General features: G+C 45.0%; 1 protein-coding gene across 1 annotated transcript in view; it reads right to left on the bottom strand.

Annotated features, from left to right (window-relative positions):
* adgrb1a (adhesion G protein-coupled receptor B1a) overlaps positions 1-17,360 on the bottom strand; it is a 650,625-nt gene that overhangs the window by 142,579 nt on the left and 490,686 nt on the right. The window contains exon 24 of the mRNA XM_078216994.1: positions 2,445-2,547. Coding sequence (XP_078073120.1) covers positions 2,445-2,547 — 103 coding nt within the window. The remainder of the gene's footprint in view (positions 1-2,444; positions 2,548-17,360) is intronic.

Genomic DNA, 17,360 nt, shown 5'->3' with positions numbered 1-17,360 from the left:
TGATTGGCCATGCTAAAATTGCCCCTTAGTGTCCTGAGATGTGTAGGTAAGAGGGATTAGCAGGTAAAATATGTCGGGATATGGGGATAGGACCTGGGTGGGATTGTGGTCGGTGCAGACTCGATGGGCCGAATGGCCTCTTTCTGCACTGTAGGGTTTCTATGATTCCTGATAATCAGAAATAAAAACAGGAAATTCTCTGTACTTTTGGATTGTGTATGCTTGGTGATCTTAATTTATTGCTCATCCTTTTTGTTTGTTTTGGGCAAACCCCAGCAAGCATCTTAGCTATCTTGTTTCTACTCCTGATATGTCAATGTTTTAGTTGGAGCTCCTATCTTCTCAGGATTGGCCAATGCTGAATGTGTACCATGTATATTTGATACATTTTTGCAGCACCAAGTTTACATTAAAAAATAAAGGAGGATGCCAGCATTAGAAGTCACAGGTTGGCTCAGCTGCCTTGGAGCACGAGAGATGTAATCCAAGGTTGGAGCACATAAACTGGCTGACACTCCAGTGCCATATTGTCAAATGCAATGTCCTTTGAGACAGATATCAAACAAAAACCATGTTCTGCTGATTTAGGTGGAAGTGAAAGGCCCTCTGGCACTCGCTAAAGAACAGAAATTCTCCCACAAGCAATATTAATAAAAAATGGACAGTGATGATTCATCTGATTGCCGTTAAATCCTGCTGCAAGCAAAATCTGTTCCGCCTTTGCCAACGTAAGAACAGTTATTGCACGATTGCAAAATTGTTCACCACGTGTGAAATTCTGCGAGTGAGTCCTGATTAAGCACTTTGAGAATGCAAGCCTTTCTTTTAAAGGAATATGGAACACGGAACTTGCGTTCGCATAGCGCCTCTCAAGACCTCAGGACAGCCAAAGCACATCACTGCCAATGGCCAGAATTTTCCAGCTGCTCGTGTCGGTGGGATCTTCCAGTTTCACCAATGACGCACCCTCGCCAGGGGTTGCCCAGCAATAAGGGGGCCATTCAATGGGAAACACTGTTGAAGACAGCGGGGCCAGAAGAATACCCGTCACCGGCCGATGGCGGGAATCTCCGACACCGTGAAACACGCAGGGGGTTGTGTGGAAAATCCCGCCCAAAGAACGATTTGATGTTGGAGTGTGGGAAGCATGGCAGACAATTTGCACAACAGCAAGGAAATAAATAACTAGATCTGCATTCGGTGTTGGCTGAGGGAGAAATGTTTGAAGACACTTGCTTTTCTCCAAATAATACCTTGGGAACTTTGCATTTAGCAAAGACAGAAGACACTACAGTTAAGAAAGCCCACCAACACCTCTACTTTCTCAGGAGGCTAAGGGAATTTGGCATGTCCACTACGACTCTCACCAAATTTTACAGATGCACCATAGAAAGCATCCTTTCTGGATGTATCACAGCTTGGTATGGCTCCTGCTCTGTCCAAGACTGCAAGAAACTACAAAGGGTCATGAACGCAGCCCAATCCATCAAGCAAACCAGCCTCCCATCCACTGACCTCATCTACACTTCCCGCTGCCTCGGAAAAACAGCCAGCATAATCAAGGACCCCACGCACCCTGGACATACTGCCTTCCACCTTCTTCCGTCAGGAAAAATATACAAAAGTCTGAGGTCACATACCAACTGACTCAAGAACAGCTTCTTCCCTGCTGCCATCAGACTTTTGAATGACCTACCTTATATTAAGCTGATCTTTCTCTACACCCTAGCTATGACTGTAACTCTACATTCTGCACCCTCTCCTTTCCTGAACGGTATGCTTTGTCAATATAGCGCGCAAGAAACAATACTTTTCACTGTAAACTTATACATGTGACAATAATAAAGCAAATGAAATCATGGTTTAACATCTCATCGAACAACTCAGCAATCCTTCAGTACACAGAATCAATATGGTGCAGAAGGAAACCATTTGGCCCAGCAAGTCTATGCTGACTCTCTTGGACAGAGTACCTAACCCTGGCCCTTTGCCCACCCTATTCCTGTAACCCCACACGTTTACCATGGCTAATTGATCTAACCTACACATCTTGGGATACTAAGGGGCAATTTAGCATGGCCAATGCACCTAACCTGCACATCTTTGGTCAATGGGAGGAAACTGCAGCACCTGGGAGAAACCCATGCAGACACTGGGAGAACAAGCAGACTCCTCACAGTCACCCAGGGCTGCACTGAAGTACTAGTCTAGATTTTATATGCTCAAGTCTCTTCAATGGGACATGAACCTACAACCTATTGAGCAAAGGGTGATCACTGCAATTATAATAAACCGCAACTATCTTCTCAGATTTCAGCATTCTAGCTACCTTCATGATATCTTGAGTCTCTTTAGTATAAAAAATGTTAAAGTTAAAATACCTAGATGCATGCCTACTAAATAACATGCACACATAGTGCATATGTTAAAAATAAACCACTTACCTTATTTCTTGTCTGAGTTTGTCCTATCAGGATGAGAGCATTTGATGAAATGATTGACAGGCAGAAGTTTATTAAAATTACCGACCGTTCTGACCGAATGTACCTGCAATGTACATTAGAAACAAAAGTTACAATCTATGATATTATCTTGTTAATTGTATAAGTTAAGGTTAAGTGTCTTCAGGTGGGGAAAAGTGGACACTCATTGATTGTGCATATATAAAGGGACACTTTTGTTAGAACTGATTGTTTACCCCTATTCCGCAGCTACATTCACACCTGGGTGCCCCAAGAGAGACAGCATGCAGAGTATGGCCGGAATCTTATCACCATTCACGCCGGTGGGATTTTCCCATCCTGCTGCAGTGGACAGGGATTTGACCGGCTGCCAAATTCCCCGACCTCGCTGCAGTGGTAGCGTGGCATGAACGGCAGGTAAGATTCCTCCCTTGTCTTTTTTTGTTACAGTGCTCCTTTAAAGGACCGTTAACTTGCTCATTAGTTTTCAAAGCTAAATACAGCCGATGCCAGGAATCTGAACTAAAAACCAAAAAATGTTTGGAAAATCTCAGCAGGTCTGGCAGCATGAGTGGAGAGAGAAACAGAGATAATGTTTGAGAGTGTTTGCCAATGATTGCATAATGTTTGGCACCATTTGCGATTCCTCAGATACTGAAGCAGTCTATGTTCAAATGCAACAATATCCAGGGTTGGGCTGACAAGGGGCACGTAACATTCATGCCACACAAATGCCAGGCAATGACCATCACCAATAAGAGACAATCTAACCACCGCCCTTTGACATTCAATGATGTTCCCATCACTGGGTTTCCTCCGAGTGCTCTGGTTTCCTCCCACAGTCCAAAGATGTGCGGATTAGATGGATTGGCCATGCTAAATTGACCCTAGTGTAAGGGGGATTAGCTGGGTAAATGTGTAGGTTACAGGATTAGGGTCTGGGTGGGATTGTGGTTGGTACAGACTTGATGGGCCAAATGGCCTCCTTCTGTACTGTAGGGATTCTATGATTCTCTCACTGTCAACATCCTTCGAGCTACCATTGACCAGAAACTCAACTGGACTCACCACATAAACACAGTGGCAACAAGGGCAGGTCAGAGGCTAGGAATGGTGTTGCGAGTAATTCATCTCCTGACTCCCCAAAGCCTTTCTACCATCTACACAGCACAAGCCAGGAGTGTGATGGAATATTCCCCACTTGCCTGGATAGGTGCAGCTCCAACAACACTCCAGCAGCTCAACACCATCCAGAACAATGCAGCCCACTTGACTGGCACCACATCCACAAACATCCACTCCCTCCACCAATAGCAGCAGTGTGTACTATCTACAAGATGCACTGCAGCAATTCACCAAAGATCCTTAGATAGCACTTTCCAAACATATGACCACTTCTACCTCGAAGGATAAGGGCAATAGATAAATGGGAACACCACCACTTGCAATTTCCCCTCCAAGCCACTCACCTCCTGACTTGGAAATATATTGCCATTCGTTCGCAGTCGCTGAGTCAAAATCCTGGAATTCCTTCCCTAACGGCATTGTGGGTTAACCCACAGAACGTGGACTGCAGCGATTCAAGAAGGCAGCTCACCATCACCTTCTCAAGGGTAACTAGGGATGGGCAATAAATGCAGGCTAGCCAGCAACACCATTGTCCCACAAATGAATAAAAAAGTCCAATATGACTTATCTTTGGGACACCTGGTTCCAAAGAGGACTGTACTGGACTTGAAACGTTAACTCAGGCCGGGATTTTCCAGTCAGACCCTCGCAGGCAGTATAGAAAATCTGACACACCAACCAAAGGACTAGAAAATCCCAATCCCTCTTTCTGTCTCCACAGATGTTGTAGGGCCTGTTGAGATCTTCCAACATTTTCTCGTTTTTATCATTGTTAGTTTATTTTTAATCGATTTACTCGAGAGAGTATAAAATCTTGGCTATGGCCACACTGGTCTGAAAATGCCCAATCTCGTCTGATCTCAGAAGTAAAGCAGACTCAGACCTGGTTCATACTTGGAATGGGAGACCACCTGGGAACACCAGGCACAAGTAGGCTGTTACTGCTGGTGAAGGCTGTTCACGTCACTGTGTAACGCATTCACTCTGCCACAAAATTCATAGGCCATTTCTTTGTTTAAGTTTATTGATTAGAATCACTGGTAGGCTTACATTAAAACTACAATGACGTCACTATGAAAATCCCTTAGTCACCACACTCCAGCGCCTGTTCGGGTACACTGAGGGAGAATTTAGCATGGCCAATGCAAACAACTAGCACGTCTTTCGGACTGTGCGAGGAAACTGGAGAACTGGGAGGAAACCCACACGGACACTGGGAGTGTGTGCAGACTCTGTACACAAGCCGGGAATCGAACCCGGGTCCCTGCGCTGTGAGGCAGCAGTGCTAGCGACTGTGCCACCGTGCTGCCCAGAACACTGGGGGCCATCCACAACTGCAGTTGCCACAGGGGCGAGAGATATTCATCAGCCCCAAGACAGTATTTTAGTTGAATTTGTTAAGTTTCCTTCAAAGTTTTGAATATCTTTTGTTACAGTGCCCCTTTAAAGGGCTGTTAATTAGTTCATTCGACAGTAAGTTCATTTAATAGTTCATTGATTGCTCTACTCCTATAAGGAGGCACTTACTGACACTGTTGGGGAGTTCTAGAGTTAGGAGCTTGTTCTTTTATATCATCTCACTTTGTGAATAAATTTAAAACTGAGTAAGGATTGACTCCTGGACTCCTCTTTCACCAACTAGCTCTGAGAAGTTTAAAGGGGCGAAAGTTGGAAAGTAGGATTTTTTTTTAAAGTTACAATCCGAGTAGTTTTTATGCAGAATGGCTGAAAGAAAGTGAAATTTGCCAGGTTATGACAATCTACCAATTTTTTTGGACTCTCAACCTTTTGGCCAGTTGAAGAATTGAGTGGAAATATGGGCAAGCATTACGTCTCTACTGAGGAGGAAACAAGCCTTGGCACTGTCAATTCCTAACAAAAGTAAACCGAGAAGCAAAGTCTTTGTAAACTGGAAGCCAGTCAGTTGGATACCCAGGAAGATTTGGTACTTCGACTAGATTGCACAGAGGGAATTTACCGAAGGTGTGCGGGTTAGGTTGATTGGCCATTCTAAATTGACCCTAGTTTCGGAGAGATTAGCAGGGTAAATATGGGGGCAATGGGGGATAGGGTGGGATTGTTGCTGGTGCAGGCTCGATGGGCCAAATGGCCTCTTGCTGTAGTATAGGGATTCTATGATTCCCTGATTCTATGATCTATGACAAGACATGGTCAGACTTTGATATCTTTTGAATGACAGTCAGATATTCCATGGAGGAATAAATTGTGGAACTTTAACAGACTGCATAAAGGATTACAGAAATTCAATTTGGAGATTCCGTGTTCAGTGCTTACATTTAAATTACTGGATTGTGCGAAGGTGTTGCTGAACTGGAGTTCGGTTCCTGGAAAGCGACTCGTTTTTGGAGCAGTACTGCCATGAAAAAATTCCTATGGAAGTAGTCATTTCTACAGCATTGACTGCACAAATGGAACATTTTGTGGTGTCAGAAATGATGGAGGATTCAAGGATTGCAGCATATCTAGATCATCCAGAATCTGGATGCAAGCACCAGTACAAAGGAAGAGTTGAAGTAGGAAGGAATGAGGAATAAAGTACTTTTGGCCGACCTGGATACCATAAGGAGTGATAGGATTGTAGCAGCAACAGGTGAATGAATCCCTGGGGAACATTTAACAGTTAGCTCATTTTTTTTTTTTAACCTGGCCAATCAACCTAACCCCTCATGTATGACTCAAAATATCATTCTGCTGGGAACTGTCCAAAGTGGAACAGGAGGGTTTTTGATGTGAGGCATGACTGCGAAAATTTGGAGACTGAAGATAATGATCAGTCTAAAGGAACTGTATTTGTCACAATAATCTTTGCTCCACTGATGAACATATTAATCACAGATTTATTTAAGTGTGCAGTGTTAGATTATGGTTGCACCTCAACAGTGGAAGGAACATATTAACTAAGATGTTATCCAGATTCACTCATGAGTGAGCATCAATGCAAGGTCAGGGAATGCGAAAGTTCTACTTGTTTTAAGTTTAGGGATAACAATGTAGAGGTCATTAAAAAGAGTGGTGATTCCATGCAAAATATGGAGTAAGCCATTTTATTAGTACTGATGTTGGCTTTAGTGAGATACTTTTGCCATTAATTAAGCCTTCAATGAAAGAGGCACAAATGAAACTGGACATGGAGCATGATAAAGCAATTGTTTTTGGAAAGTCACTGGATCTGTGTGTCCGTTTATCAAAACCTGATATTTTTAACCATAATGTTGGAGAAGTTCAAATGGCACCAGGGAATTAAACTCAGAGAGCAAAAAAAGCGAATTGACTTAAAGTTGCACAATTTGTTAATCCTTCTTGTCAATAATACAAATCCTACTAAAGGATGCAGGTGTGGCTGTTGAAGATTATATAAAGCTCGGTGATTGGTTCAAACTGTGAAATATGTAATAAGTATTGGAGGACATCGCTGTGTCCTATTGTAAAGCCTTCCTTTACTTTAATGAAGTAGTTGCCATGGATCTAAAGTTATGGAATAAAGGCACAATTATTTTCCTTTTAAACTTTATAGACATATGACAACCAGACTTAGTCTTTCAACAGTAACCTATAATAAGGAAGAGGATGATTGCAGATAGAATCATGGAGAAATGGATTGGAACCAGTCTTGGACAACAGCTAAGTTTCTCCCTGATAATGAAAGAAAAATTGCAAATTACGAGTTGAGTGACATGTGTGAAAACACAAATATTGTGGTTATGTATTCCACAGCTGAAAGTCCTTTCAGCAGTACACTCTGAGAAATAGATGGACCTGTGCAGAGAAAGTCCTGCAGATTAGGCTTATAAGACTAACGTGAGGCTAATTGTTTAGAGTTTTGAAGAACAACTGGGTGCTACAGATATGATAATGAACTTCTCACAGTGGGAGAAGTAATCCTTAAAGTCTTTTTAGATCTTCTGCCCACATATTATGGGAATGTAGATCAATCAACATAAAAGCTGCCTTTCTTTGAGGTGAAAGGTATTAGAAGTGTTTCTGAAACTGTTTGAAGAGGAGGTGATACGGAAACTAAAAATAATAGGCGAGATTCTCTGGCTTCCCAGCTGTGTGTTTCCTGCCGGTGGGAGGTGGCACATTGTTTGTGAGTGGCGGGATTCTCTGGTCCGCCGCTGTTGATGGGAATTCCCATTGACATCACCTCACGCCGACGGGAAACCTCCGGCTGGGTTTCGCTGCCGGCGGGGCAGGAGAATCCCGCCAGCACAAACAGCCGGAGAATTCCATCCCAAGAGTTTATGGCCTGAGGGTGTAGTACTTTTTGGTGAAATCTGTTTTGCTGAAAGTGGGCTGTGCCCAACTAAATGCAGAAACTGCAATGATTTATTGGTATCAAAAAGAGAAACTTTAGGCATCTTCATGATGCATGTTGATGATTTCTTATGGAGTAGTGCCGTAGAATTTGAGAAATAGGTGTCATTAATAAGACTAAAGTGGGATTTAAGATTGGAAGTCAGGCCTCAGGAGATTTTAAATACATTGGTTTAGACATTAAGCAAGATAGGCCTGGAGTAACTTTGAATAATAAGTGAGTATTACTCCTAATCAGGAAGATGTATCTGATATTTTAATCAAAAGCTTTTCCCTAAAAGGATCAGGTTTGCCAAATCTCAGCACGTCCTTGCATACATATCTGGGCATTTTGGCCGGGATATTCCAGCCCCGTCACGGCGGGAACTACCCTGGCAGATTCAGCGGCCTAGCCAACAATCCATTCACTTTTGGTGGGACTGGATAATCCTGGTAGTGGGCGGGGCTGGATAATTCCGAATCCTAATTTACTGCAAGTGTGCAGGTGTGCGAGTTGGAGTGAGGTCAGGTTCAACTCCAGCAGTGATGCCTCTGCAGTCAAACAGCCTGTTGACAATGACTCGGTTCACATGTGGAAGTCGGCCATTTCGCTTGTCAATAGACCAGAGGATGACCACGTAGTCATATTCCAGCAAGAAGTCAGGTTTCACAGGAAAGGAAGATGGGGTGGGGGGCAATGAGTGTGATGGGGTGGGTGGCGGGGGGTGGGGGAGGGGGGGTGGAAGTACCTGGAGGTGGGAAGACAGAGGGGAAACTTTAAAGTTCAGCAGCACAAAATACATTCACTCAGACTGGAGATATTTTGATGTGTCGCTCTCCAAGGTCCTGAATGATAAACTCCAATAAAGATTGGGCTGCCATAAATATCACAAACTTGGTTGGTTGATGACAATTTCGAAATCGCGAGTTTCCAATGTTCATAGTAAATCTAAAAATGGACTACACGTGACCTTTGCACTTCAATTCAACTTCAGTTAAAAAGAAATATGCCAGTCAATCTCGGACTGATCTAACTCTATATTGGTTTCAATCATGATGGATTTGACTTCCAAATGGATGGCTGATTTGCTGATTAGACAGAGAAAATGTCAACTGCAACTGATTCTGAAAGTGAAACGCTCAGAGTCAAGGATTTTAATCTCAGGGCTGGGTGACTGACCCTCTGCTTTCAGAAACATGCGTCAGGTTTTCAATCAATCAGCAGTTCATGATTCAATGAAGTAGGAAGATGCAATGAAGAACTCCAACGTTTTTCAAATAATCACTTATTGTGCTCTGAACTTTTGCAGGTCTGATAATCTTGCTTTTCATTAAACACATTTATTTGGAATATATTATCGATATTCTGTTAAACGAGTAATCAGCGACAGTTCAGCAGGTTAAAGCACGGGTCCACAGCATGGTTTCAAAACATAAAAGACTCGCTGAGGCTGAAGGTACAATCTTGCAGTCGGAGGTGGATTTACACTCTGGGGCCCCACATTCATGTTCTTTTCTGACCGCCCCCCCACCCCCCAAAATGTCATATGCCCCTCCTGACCCCGACCACCCTCATCCCACAGAACACAAAGACACAAGTCACAAAAGTGCACAAACTTATCACAGTTTTCATGCATTTTATTTATTCATTACTGTCATAAGTAGGCTTACATTAACACTGCAATTAAGTTACTATGAAAATCCCCTAGTTGCCACACTCCGGCGCCTGTTCGGGTGCACTGAGGGAGAATTTAGCATGGTCAATGCACCTAATCAGCACATCTTTCGGACTGTGGGAGGAAACCGGAGCAAACCCATGTAGGCATGGGGAGAATGTGCAGACTCTGCACAGACAGTGACCCAAGCCGGGAATCGAACTCAGGTCCCTAGTGCTGTGAGGCAGCAGTGCTAACCACGATGCCACTGTGTTTGTAAAAACAAGCCTGTGTGAATAATTCCTGAATTGAAATCCAAGCTTATCTTTTGCCAGCATGACGGTAGAGATGGTCAATATTGCGACGTGTGGCTTAACTATGCTGTTACTCTGGATTTCAAACCACATTCACTCTGCTCTCCTCCTGACCGTTCCCCCCTCACAACTCACAAACTTTCTCTCTCTATCCAAAACACAATCCAGCCCACACTCTCTTCCTCCCGACAAGTCTGCAACCCTGGCTAACCACCAGCCCCAGTCCCCCCACATCCTCTCATTCTACCAGCACCCCCGTCCATGCCTCACACTCACCCATTCACACAATCTCACTAATCTCGCTTTTCTAGGGTCTTCAAGGCAGCCGCCTGCCTCACTCATCATTTCCTCCGCAGGTAAGGCTGGATTTGATGCCTCACGGTTTGTGGGGCTGGCCTGCCCTTCTCAGCCCTGGGAGTCAAGCCACCCCTTGCCTGTTCCCCCTGACTGCTCGGCAGCTGCTGACCGACTGGCTTTCGCACAGACCGAGGTGAGAAACCAGGGTGGAGAAACCTGCCGGCTGTGTCTTTTTACACATAAGTAAAACACAGGAGCCTCTGCCTCTCTCTCCCTCCTCGCCTGATCGCCTTTCGTTCCTCATATGCACGCTTCAACATTTGGACCAGTCTGCTTTCCTTCTTTAAGGGGACTTGACCAGTCAGAGTCTGATGTCACTCTGCGTTGCCTGCTGATAGGCTCACATCAGCAAATGTGGGGTTATTAGGCTCTGATTGGTGCCACAAACACCAGCCATTGCAGGGGCTCCCATCAATGGTTAGGGCCCTTGCCTAGGCACAGTGTGGCTTCATTGTAAATCTGCCTCTGCTTGCAGCTGTTCCAGACTTTAAGATCATACATGGATATAACTGCACCAGCATACCTCGATACATCTTTTTAACTTGTTGCACCTGCAAGGTGCCTCTGACAATGAATTATAGTCAAGGTTGTTTTGTAGCTCACACCACTTCCCACAATATAATTATACTGGCATATTACCTCCATTTTAAGTCCTCTTCCCCTTTAATATGTAACTGAGACAAGGACTCAAGGACAGATCTGGTTCAGCAGGTTTGAAGCTTTTCTGCAGCCCATTTTATTTCCCATCTCCGAACCAATTTTCTGCCTTTCTGGTCTAATCCTCAACGCTGATACTCTCATTTCTGCATCTCCTGTCTGGATCAATGCAACTTTGACCTCTGGCATTGATTTCAATACTTGTGCAATTTGTGTTGGAGCCCCTAATCCCAAACTCACTGATTACCCACTATTTCACCTGTTGAGTGGCTTGTCTCGACTCACAAGACATCAATCTGTCAAAACATCCAACTGCCGCTCCAATGATATGTTTGAAATGGAAAAGACTGCTCGGTTTTGATTTGTGACAAGAGCGGCAACGCTTCCTCACCTCTCCCAGTGAAGGCTGCACTGCACACTTATTGCATGATAGGTAATGTTCTCTTCACTAACAAATGTTTAGCCAGCTACTTACACCTCAATTTAGATAGGATAGAGCAACTGGTAAGACAGGAAACCAATATTCAGAAGCCTGCTTACTCATGTGGATAGATACATACATCAAGGGCCTGCTCAGAATGTTCTCCACTGAAAACTGACGGAGGACAAATGTACCTCAGACCAAGGGAAAACCTTTGTTTTAGATCTGTACTGGGCAGCCTCTTGGTAGTCAAATGACCGAGAACATCTTTCATAGAATTCCTACACTACAGAAGGAGGCCATTTGGCCCATCGAGTCTGTACTGACTCTCTGGCAGAGTATCCCACCCAGGCCCTATCCCCATAACCCTACATATTTACCCCGCTAATCCCCACAACCTACACATAACTGGACATTAAGGGGCAATTTAGCATGGCTAATCAACTTAACCTGCACATCTTTAGACTGTGGGAGGAAACAGGAGAATCCATAGAATAGGATTCCTACAATACAGAAGGAGGCCATTCGGCCCATCAAGTCTGCACCAACCACAATCCCACCCAGGCCCTATTCCCGTAACCCCACATATTTACCCTGCTCATCCCCCTGACACTAGGGTCAATTTAGCATGGCCAATCAACCTAACCCGCACATCTTTGGACTGTGGGAGAAACCCACGCAGACGCGGGGAGAACGTGCAAACTCCACACGGACAGTGACCCGAGACCAGAGTTGAACCCAGGTTCCTGGCGCTGTGAGGCAGCAGTGTTAACCACTGTGCCACCGTGCCGCCCGGAGCACCTAGAGAAAACCCACATAGACATGGGGAGAATGTGCAGACTCCACACAGTCATGAAAAGATGATTTTTAAGGTATTTTACATCACCTTAAGTAAAAACTAATAAGTATCAAATTTCCAAGGTCACTCTTGCAACATTGCCCACTGAAACTGCTTGTCAAAGTAAAAATTACTGGTGCTTTTCTCTTAAGCTTTTTTTGTGGCTCCCTATTTCCTTTGCACCCTTTTGCTATGTTGTACTCCCCATGTTAGTCCCCTTGCTGTACTCACCTTGAAGGGGTAGGGCAGAATAACCCAATCCAGCAAAGACTTGCCCACAGGTCTTTCTAATGTAATGCCTGATCAACCCACCATGAATGCTTCAGAAAAGGGTTTGCTGCCCTGAATTTCACTCCTCTCTCAGACAGAAAGATTCATAGTGTCATGCACACTCCTCCAGGCAAGCTGAGACTGTGACTCAAGCATACATGTCCTGGTTGAGATTCCAACAGTGTAAACTGCAGCTTGAAAAATTCCGATTGAAGAACAGCAGACTCCTTGCCTGGCATCCAGTCTTAGCTGAGTTATCATAGAATCATAGAATCCCTACAGTGCAGAAGGAGATCATTCAGCCCATCGAGCCTGCACCAACCACAATCCCATCCAAGCCCTATCCCTGTAACCCCACATATTTACCCTGCTAGCCCCTCTGACACTAAGGGATAATTTAACATAGTCAATCAACCTAATCTGCACATTTTTGGACTGTGGGAAGAAACTAGAGCACCCAGATGAAACCCACGCAGACACAGGGAGCACATGCAAACTCCACATAGACAGTAACCCAAGACCAGAATTGAACTGGGTCCCTGGCGCTGTGAGGCAGCAGTGCTAACCAATGTGCCAACATCCAACATTACTCCAACTAAACACTGGGAAGAGCAAATCAATTGGGGAGGTGGTGGCGCAGTAGTATTGTCGCTGGACTAGTAATCCAGAGACCCAAGGTAGCGCTCTGGGGACCTGGGTTCAAAAACTATTGTGGCAAATACTCATCTATCTCATTAATGCCCTTCAGGGAAGGAAATCTCTTGTCCTTACTTGGTCTGGCCTATCTGTGATTCCAGACCCACAGCAATGGGTGTGGGTCTCAAATACCCTCAGAGATGGTCAATAATTGCTGGCCCAACCAGTGATGCCCACCTCCCATAAACAAAATTAAATTGTCTTTGGCCCCCACCATATCTTCTCCCTCCCCAGCCATTGTCTTGAGCTGGGAAAAGTTAGTTTCAACTCGAAATATACTTTTTGACCCTACGCTGAGTTTCAGATACAAGGAACCAAAGTGAAAAGGCTACTTTTGCAACATTGCCCGGCCCTGCCCCTTGCTCAGCGAGTCACTAATTCACGCCTCTGCTACCATCTCAAGATTCAATTCATCCAATAAAGGCGGAAAATGCTGAAAATACTAAATAGGTCTAGGAGCATCCAGGAGAGTTAGCTTCTCAGATTCACCATTTATTGGACTGCCAAAACTTCAGAGGGGTCAAATGGGCAAATGGGGGAAGGTGGGAAAAGGAAAAGAGGATCTGTAATAGGATGGAAGGGGTGATACAGTGGCACAGTGGTTAGCACTGCTGCTTCACAGCGCCATTGACCTGGGTTCAATTCTCAGCTTGGGTCACTGTTTATGTGGAGTTTGCATGTTCTCCCCGTGTCTGCATGGGTTTCCTCCGGGTGCTCCGGTTTCCTCCCACATTTTGAAAGATGTGCTGATTAGGTGCGTTGACCCAAAACAGGCACCGGAGTGTGGCGATGAGGGGAATTTCACAGTAACTTCATTGCAGTGTGAATGTAAGCCTACTTGCGACAATAATAAATAAACTTCAATATTAACAAGGCAGATTAAATTTACAAAAGAGATGATGGAACAAGCAAAGAAACAAAAGCTGTGCCTAGAAGGGAATAATGAACAGCTTCAATCCAAAAGCAAAAGAAACAGGAGATCAATAAATAAAAACCAATCAAGAGAAAACAAAATGTAGGCAGAGATTATGAAATAAAATCTTTGAACTAATCTTTTTACTTTCTTCTGTCTTGTTTCTCTCTTTTCCTTGTTTTTACTTTCAAATGGCAGCTGTGCATCATCCTACCATTCAGACCTCCTCCAGACACACCTTGTATTTTTTACTCATGCTATTACCTCGCTATTTGGCTTTGTACCATTATCGCTTTTGTCATTTAATCTTTCCTAACTTCCAACCTATCACAGAACTTCCTTTTATTTCTTTCTCCCCACGATGCCCCATGCTTTAAACCAGGTACATCTCTAACTTTTCCCAGTTCTGAAGAACGGTCATGGACTGGGAACCTTGGGCACAATTTGACTGAGTCCACTGGAGTGTCCATGATGGTGGGGAGGTGGTGCCAGGTAAATCGGGCAGGAGAACCCACATCAGATTCCTGGCATTGGCGAAATTGGCCCCAATTCAGCTGGGGGCAGGAAGGGCCCAATGCAGGAATCTCACCCATCGAAGATGGTATGCCCATTACGCTCATTTGTGAGCCACTTGACACCAAACCCTATCAGATTTGCCTGTGTTCTTGTCGTGGGTTGTCCCATGTTGTCTGGAACTCAGTGCCCAATCTTGGGGCCAGGTGTTTGTAAAGGGGCAGGAGCCGAAAGCTACGTACCCACCTTTGCCTCCGAAACCCCTCCTCTTCAGCAACCTCCACTCCAGCAACCTCCACTCCGTGATCCCCCATCCTGTCCCCACTCATCTGCAATCGTGCATCCAGTGCAAATCCTTGAGCTAGGTCATGGAATAGCCTGGACCCTGCGGGCGGACCTTGTGCTAAGGAGGTCCACCCGCAGGGTCCAAAGTCCAGAGGAAGGTCTGATGTTGGCCAGTTTGGCTGCGTTAGACCTCTCCCACAGAAGCAATGCGGGGTTAAAATCATCGGCTTTATCTTCAGCCACCTCAAATCCAAATTTAGGACATCCCTCCCTAATACTTACACTTCTCCTTCTTTAAAGCTTTGGTCATCTCCCCTGAACTTTCCTCTGTCGCTTTAGTGTTTGTATTTTGCTCATGCCTTTGTGAAATATCCTGGAATGTCTAACCAGCTCAACCAGCTTCAGGAAAATTCAAGTTGTCATTAAATGTATTTGATCAAAACAAAAGAATAGATGTCCCACCTATAAATTCAATACATAAATTAGTGAAGTGACTTGTTTTAATAAAACCAAGCAATGGAAGAAGATAGCTGCAATGACGTTTATTCTTTTCAAAATTCTAGCACAAACAGCACATTTTGCTCCATTGTACGGGCTAGCACTACTGCCTCACAGCGCCAGGGACCCGGGTTTGATATTGGCCTTGGGTAACTGTCTGTGTGGAGTTAGAACGGTCTCCCCATGTCTGTGGGGTTTGCTCCGACTGCTCTGGTTTCCTCCCACACTCCAAAGATGTGCAGGTTAGGTGGATTGGCCAAGCTAAATTGACCCTTAGGTCCCTAATTTACCATTTTGATTCTAAGTGCTGGGCAGACTTGAAACTGGGTGTTTCAGATCTGACTTTTAGGCCCGCTCTCAGGCACCGCCAGACGCACTCTGCCTGAAAAAATATCAGTGATTCCAAATCACGCTGTAGAAGCCTTTGGGCGGGGCTTAACGTGTCCGAAATCCTGCTGTTCCGATCGGCACCTCCAGATGCGCATCGCTTCCGGGCTGGAAAATGCTTCCCCTGGCCCCCACAGACATTGTCCCACCCCCCAACATTACTGACCCCTTTATCCCCTTGCATTCCCCCCGACACCAAGACCATTCGTGGGCCCCTCCCCCTCCCCCCTTCCCCTCCACTGATCTCAGGCAGAGTGGCAGCGGATCTCCCCTTCCCCTCCACTGATCTCAGGCAGCGTGGCAGCGGATCCCCCCTTCCCCTCTACTGATCTCAGGCAGAGTGGCAGCGGACCCCCACTTCCCCTCCACTGATCTCAGGCAGAGTGGCAGTAGGCTCCCCACCCGCCAACCGATCTCAAGCAGAGAGCCGTTGGACGCCAGGCACCTACCTCTTCACAAACTGGAGCGCCCGAATTGGACTTTTATGGAGCATGTCTGTTTCACGCCGATTCTGGATGGGCGAATGCGGTAGTAAAGGGGGAAGTGCCAGTAAGGTTGGGCGTGCAGCCCATTAAGTCAATTTAAATGCATGCAAATGCATTGCGCCCGTTTCGGGCACAGTCCCGATTGTGGCCATTTTTGGGCCTTGGTAAAGGGGGAACTGGCGTGGAGGCGGGCGCGGATCGCGCTACTCGCCTCACGCCCAACTTTTTGAGCCCAAGTTTTCGCGCCCGTAAATGGGCACAACACAATGGTAAAATCAAGCCCTTGGTGTCTCAAGATGTCAAGGTTCAATGGATTAGCCATGGTAAATGGGTGGGGGAAAGAGCCTGGGAAAGATACTCTGTTAGAGAGTCAGTACACACTCGATGGGCGGAATGGCCTCCTTCTGCACTGTAAAAATTCTAATTTTAATTAAGATCACATTGGTACAAGAAAGAGAAATGATATTAGGTCTAAAAATCAAGACGTAGAATCAACTGGAGAGAGATAAGTAAGGAAAAAGGCTGGATGTCACTCGTGAGAGTCGCTTATGGTCCATGGAGTAGTAAAAGTTATAGAACCATAGAATCCTTACAGTGCAGAATGAGGCCATTCAGTTCATCGAAACCATAGAATCCGTACAGTGCTGAAGGAGGACATTCATCCAATCAAATCTGAATTGATTCTGTATCCATACTGTTGGACGGGGAAGAAATAATGGGCATTTGCGAGAAAGGTACAGGAATAATCATAGTTAGTTTTAATCATATGCCGATTGGGTAAACCAGATTGGCAAAGGCAGCCTCGAAGATGAGTTTCGAGACAATTTCTCAGAGCAGTACACGCAAGAGTCAATCAGAAAGCAGGCTATTCTAGATCTGGTAATGCGCAATACGGCAGAATTAATTAATGACCTCATGGTAAAGGCACCCTGGAGTTGCAGTAATCATATCATGACTGAACTCTATCTTTTTGTTTGAGGGAGAGAAGAATGGGTCAAAGACTACTGTTTTGAACTAAATAAGGGCAATTATGAAGGTATGAAGACAGAGCTGGCTAAAGTTAGCTGGGAAATTAGGTTTTTGGATAAGTCATGGCAGGCATTTAAGGAGATATTTTGTAACACTCAGCAAAGATACATTCCAGTCAGAAAAAAACTCTCAGGAAAG

Source organism: Mustelus asterias, chromosome 7, assembly GCF_964213995.1.
Source record: "Mustelus asterias chromosome 7, sMusAst1.hap1.1, whole genome shotgun sequence".
Classification (NCBI taxonomy): domain Eukaryota; kingdom Metazoa; phylum Chordata; class Chondrichthyes; order Carcharhiniformes; family Triakidae; genus Mustelus; species Mustelus asterias.
This window is presented reverse-complemented; position numbering and strand designations above follow the sequence as displayed.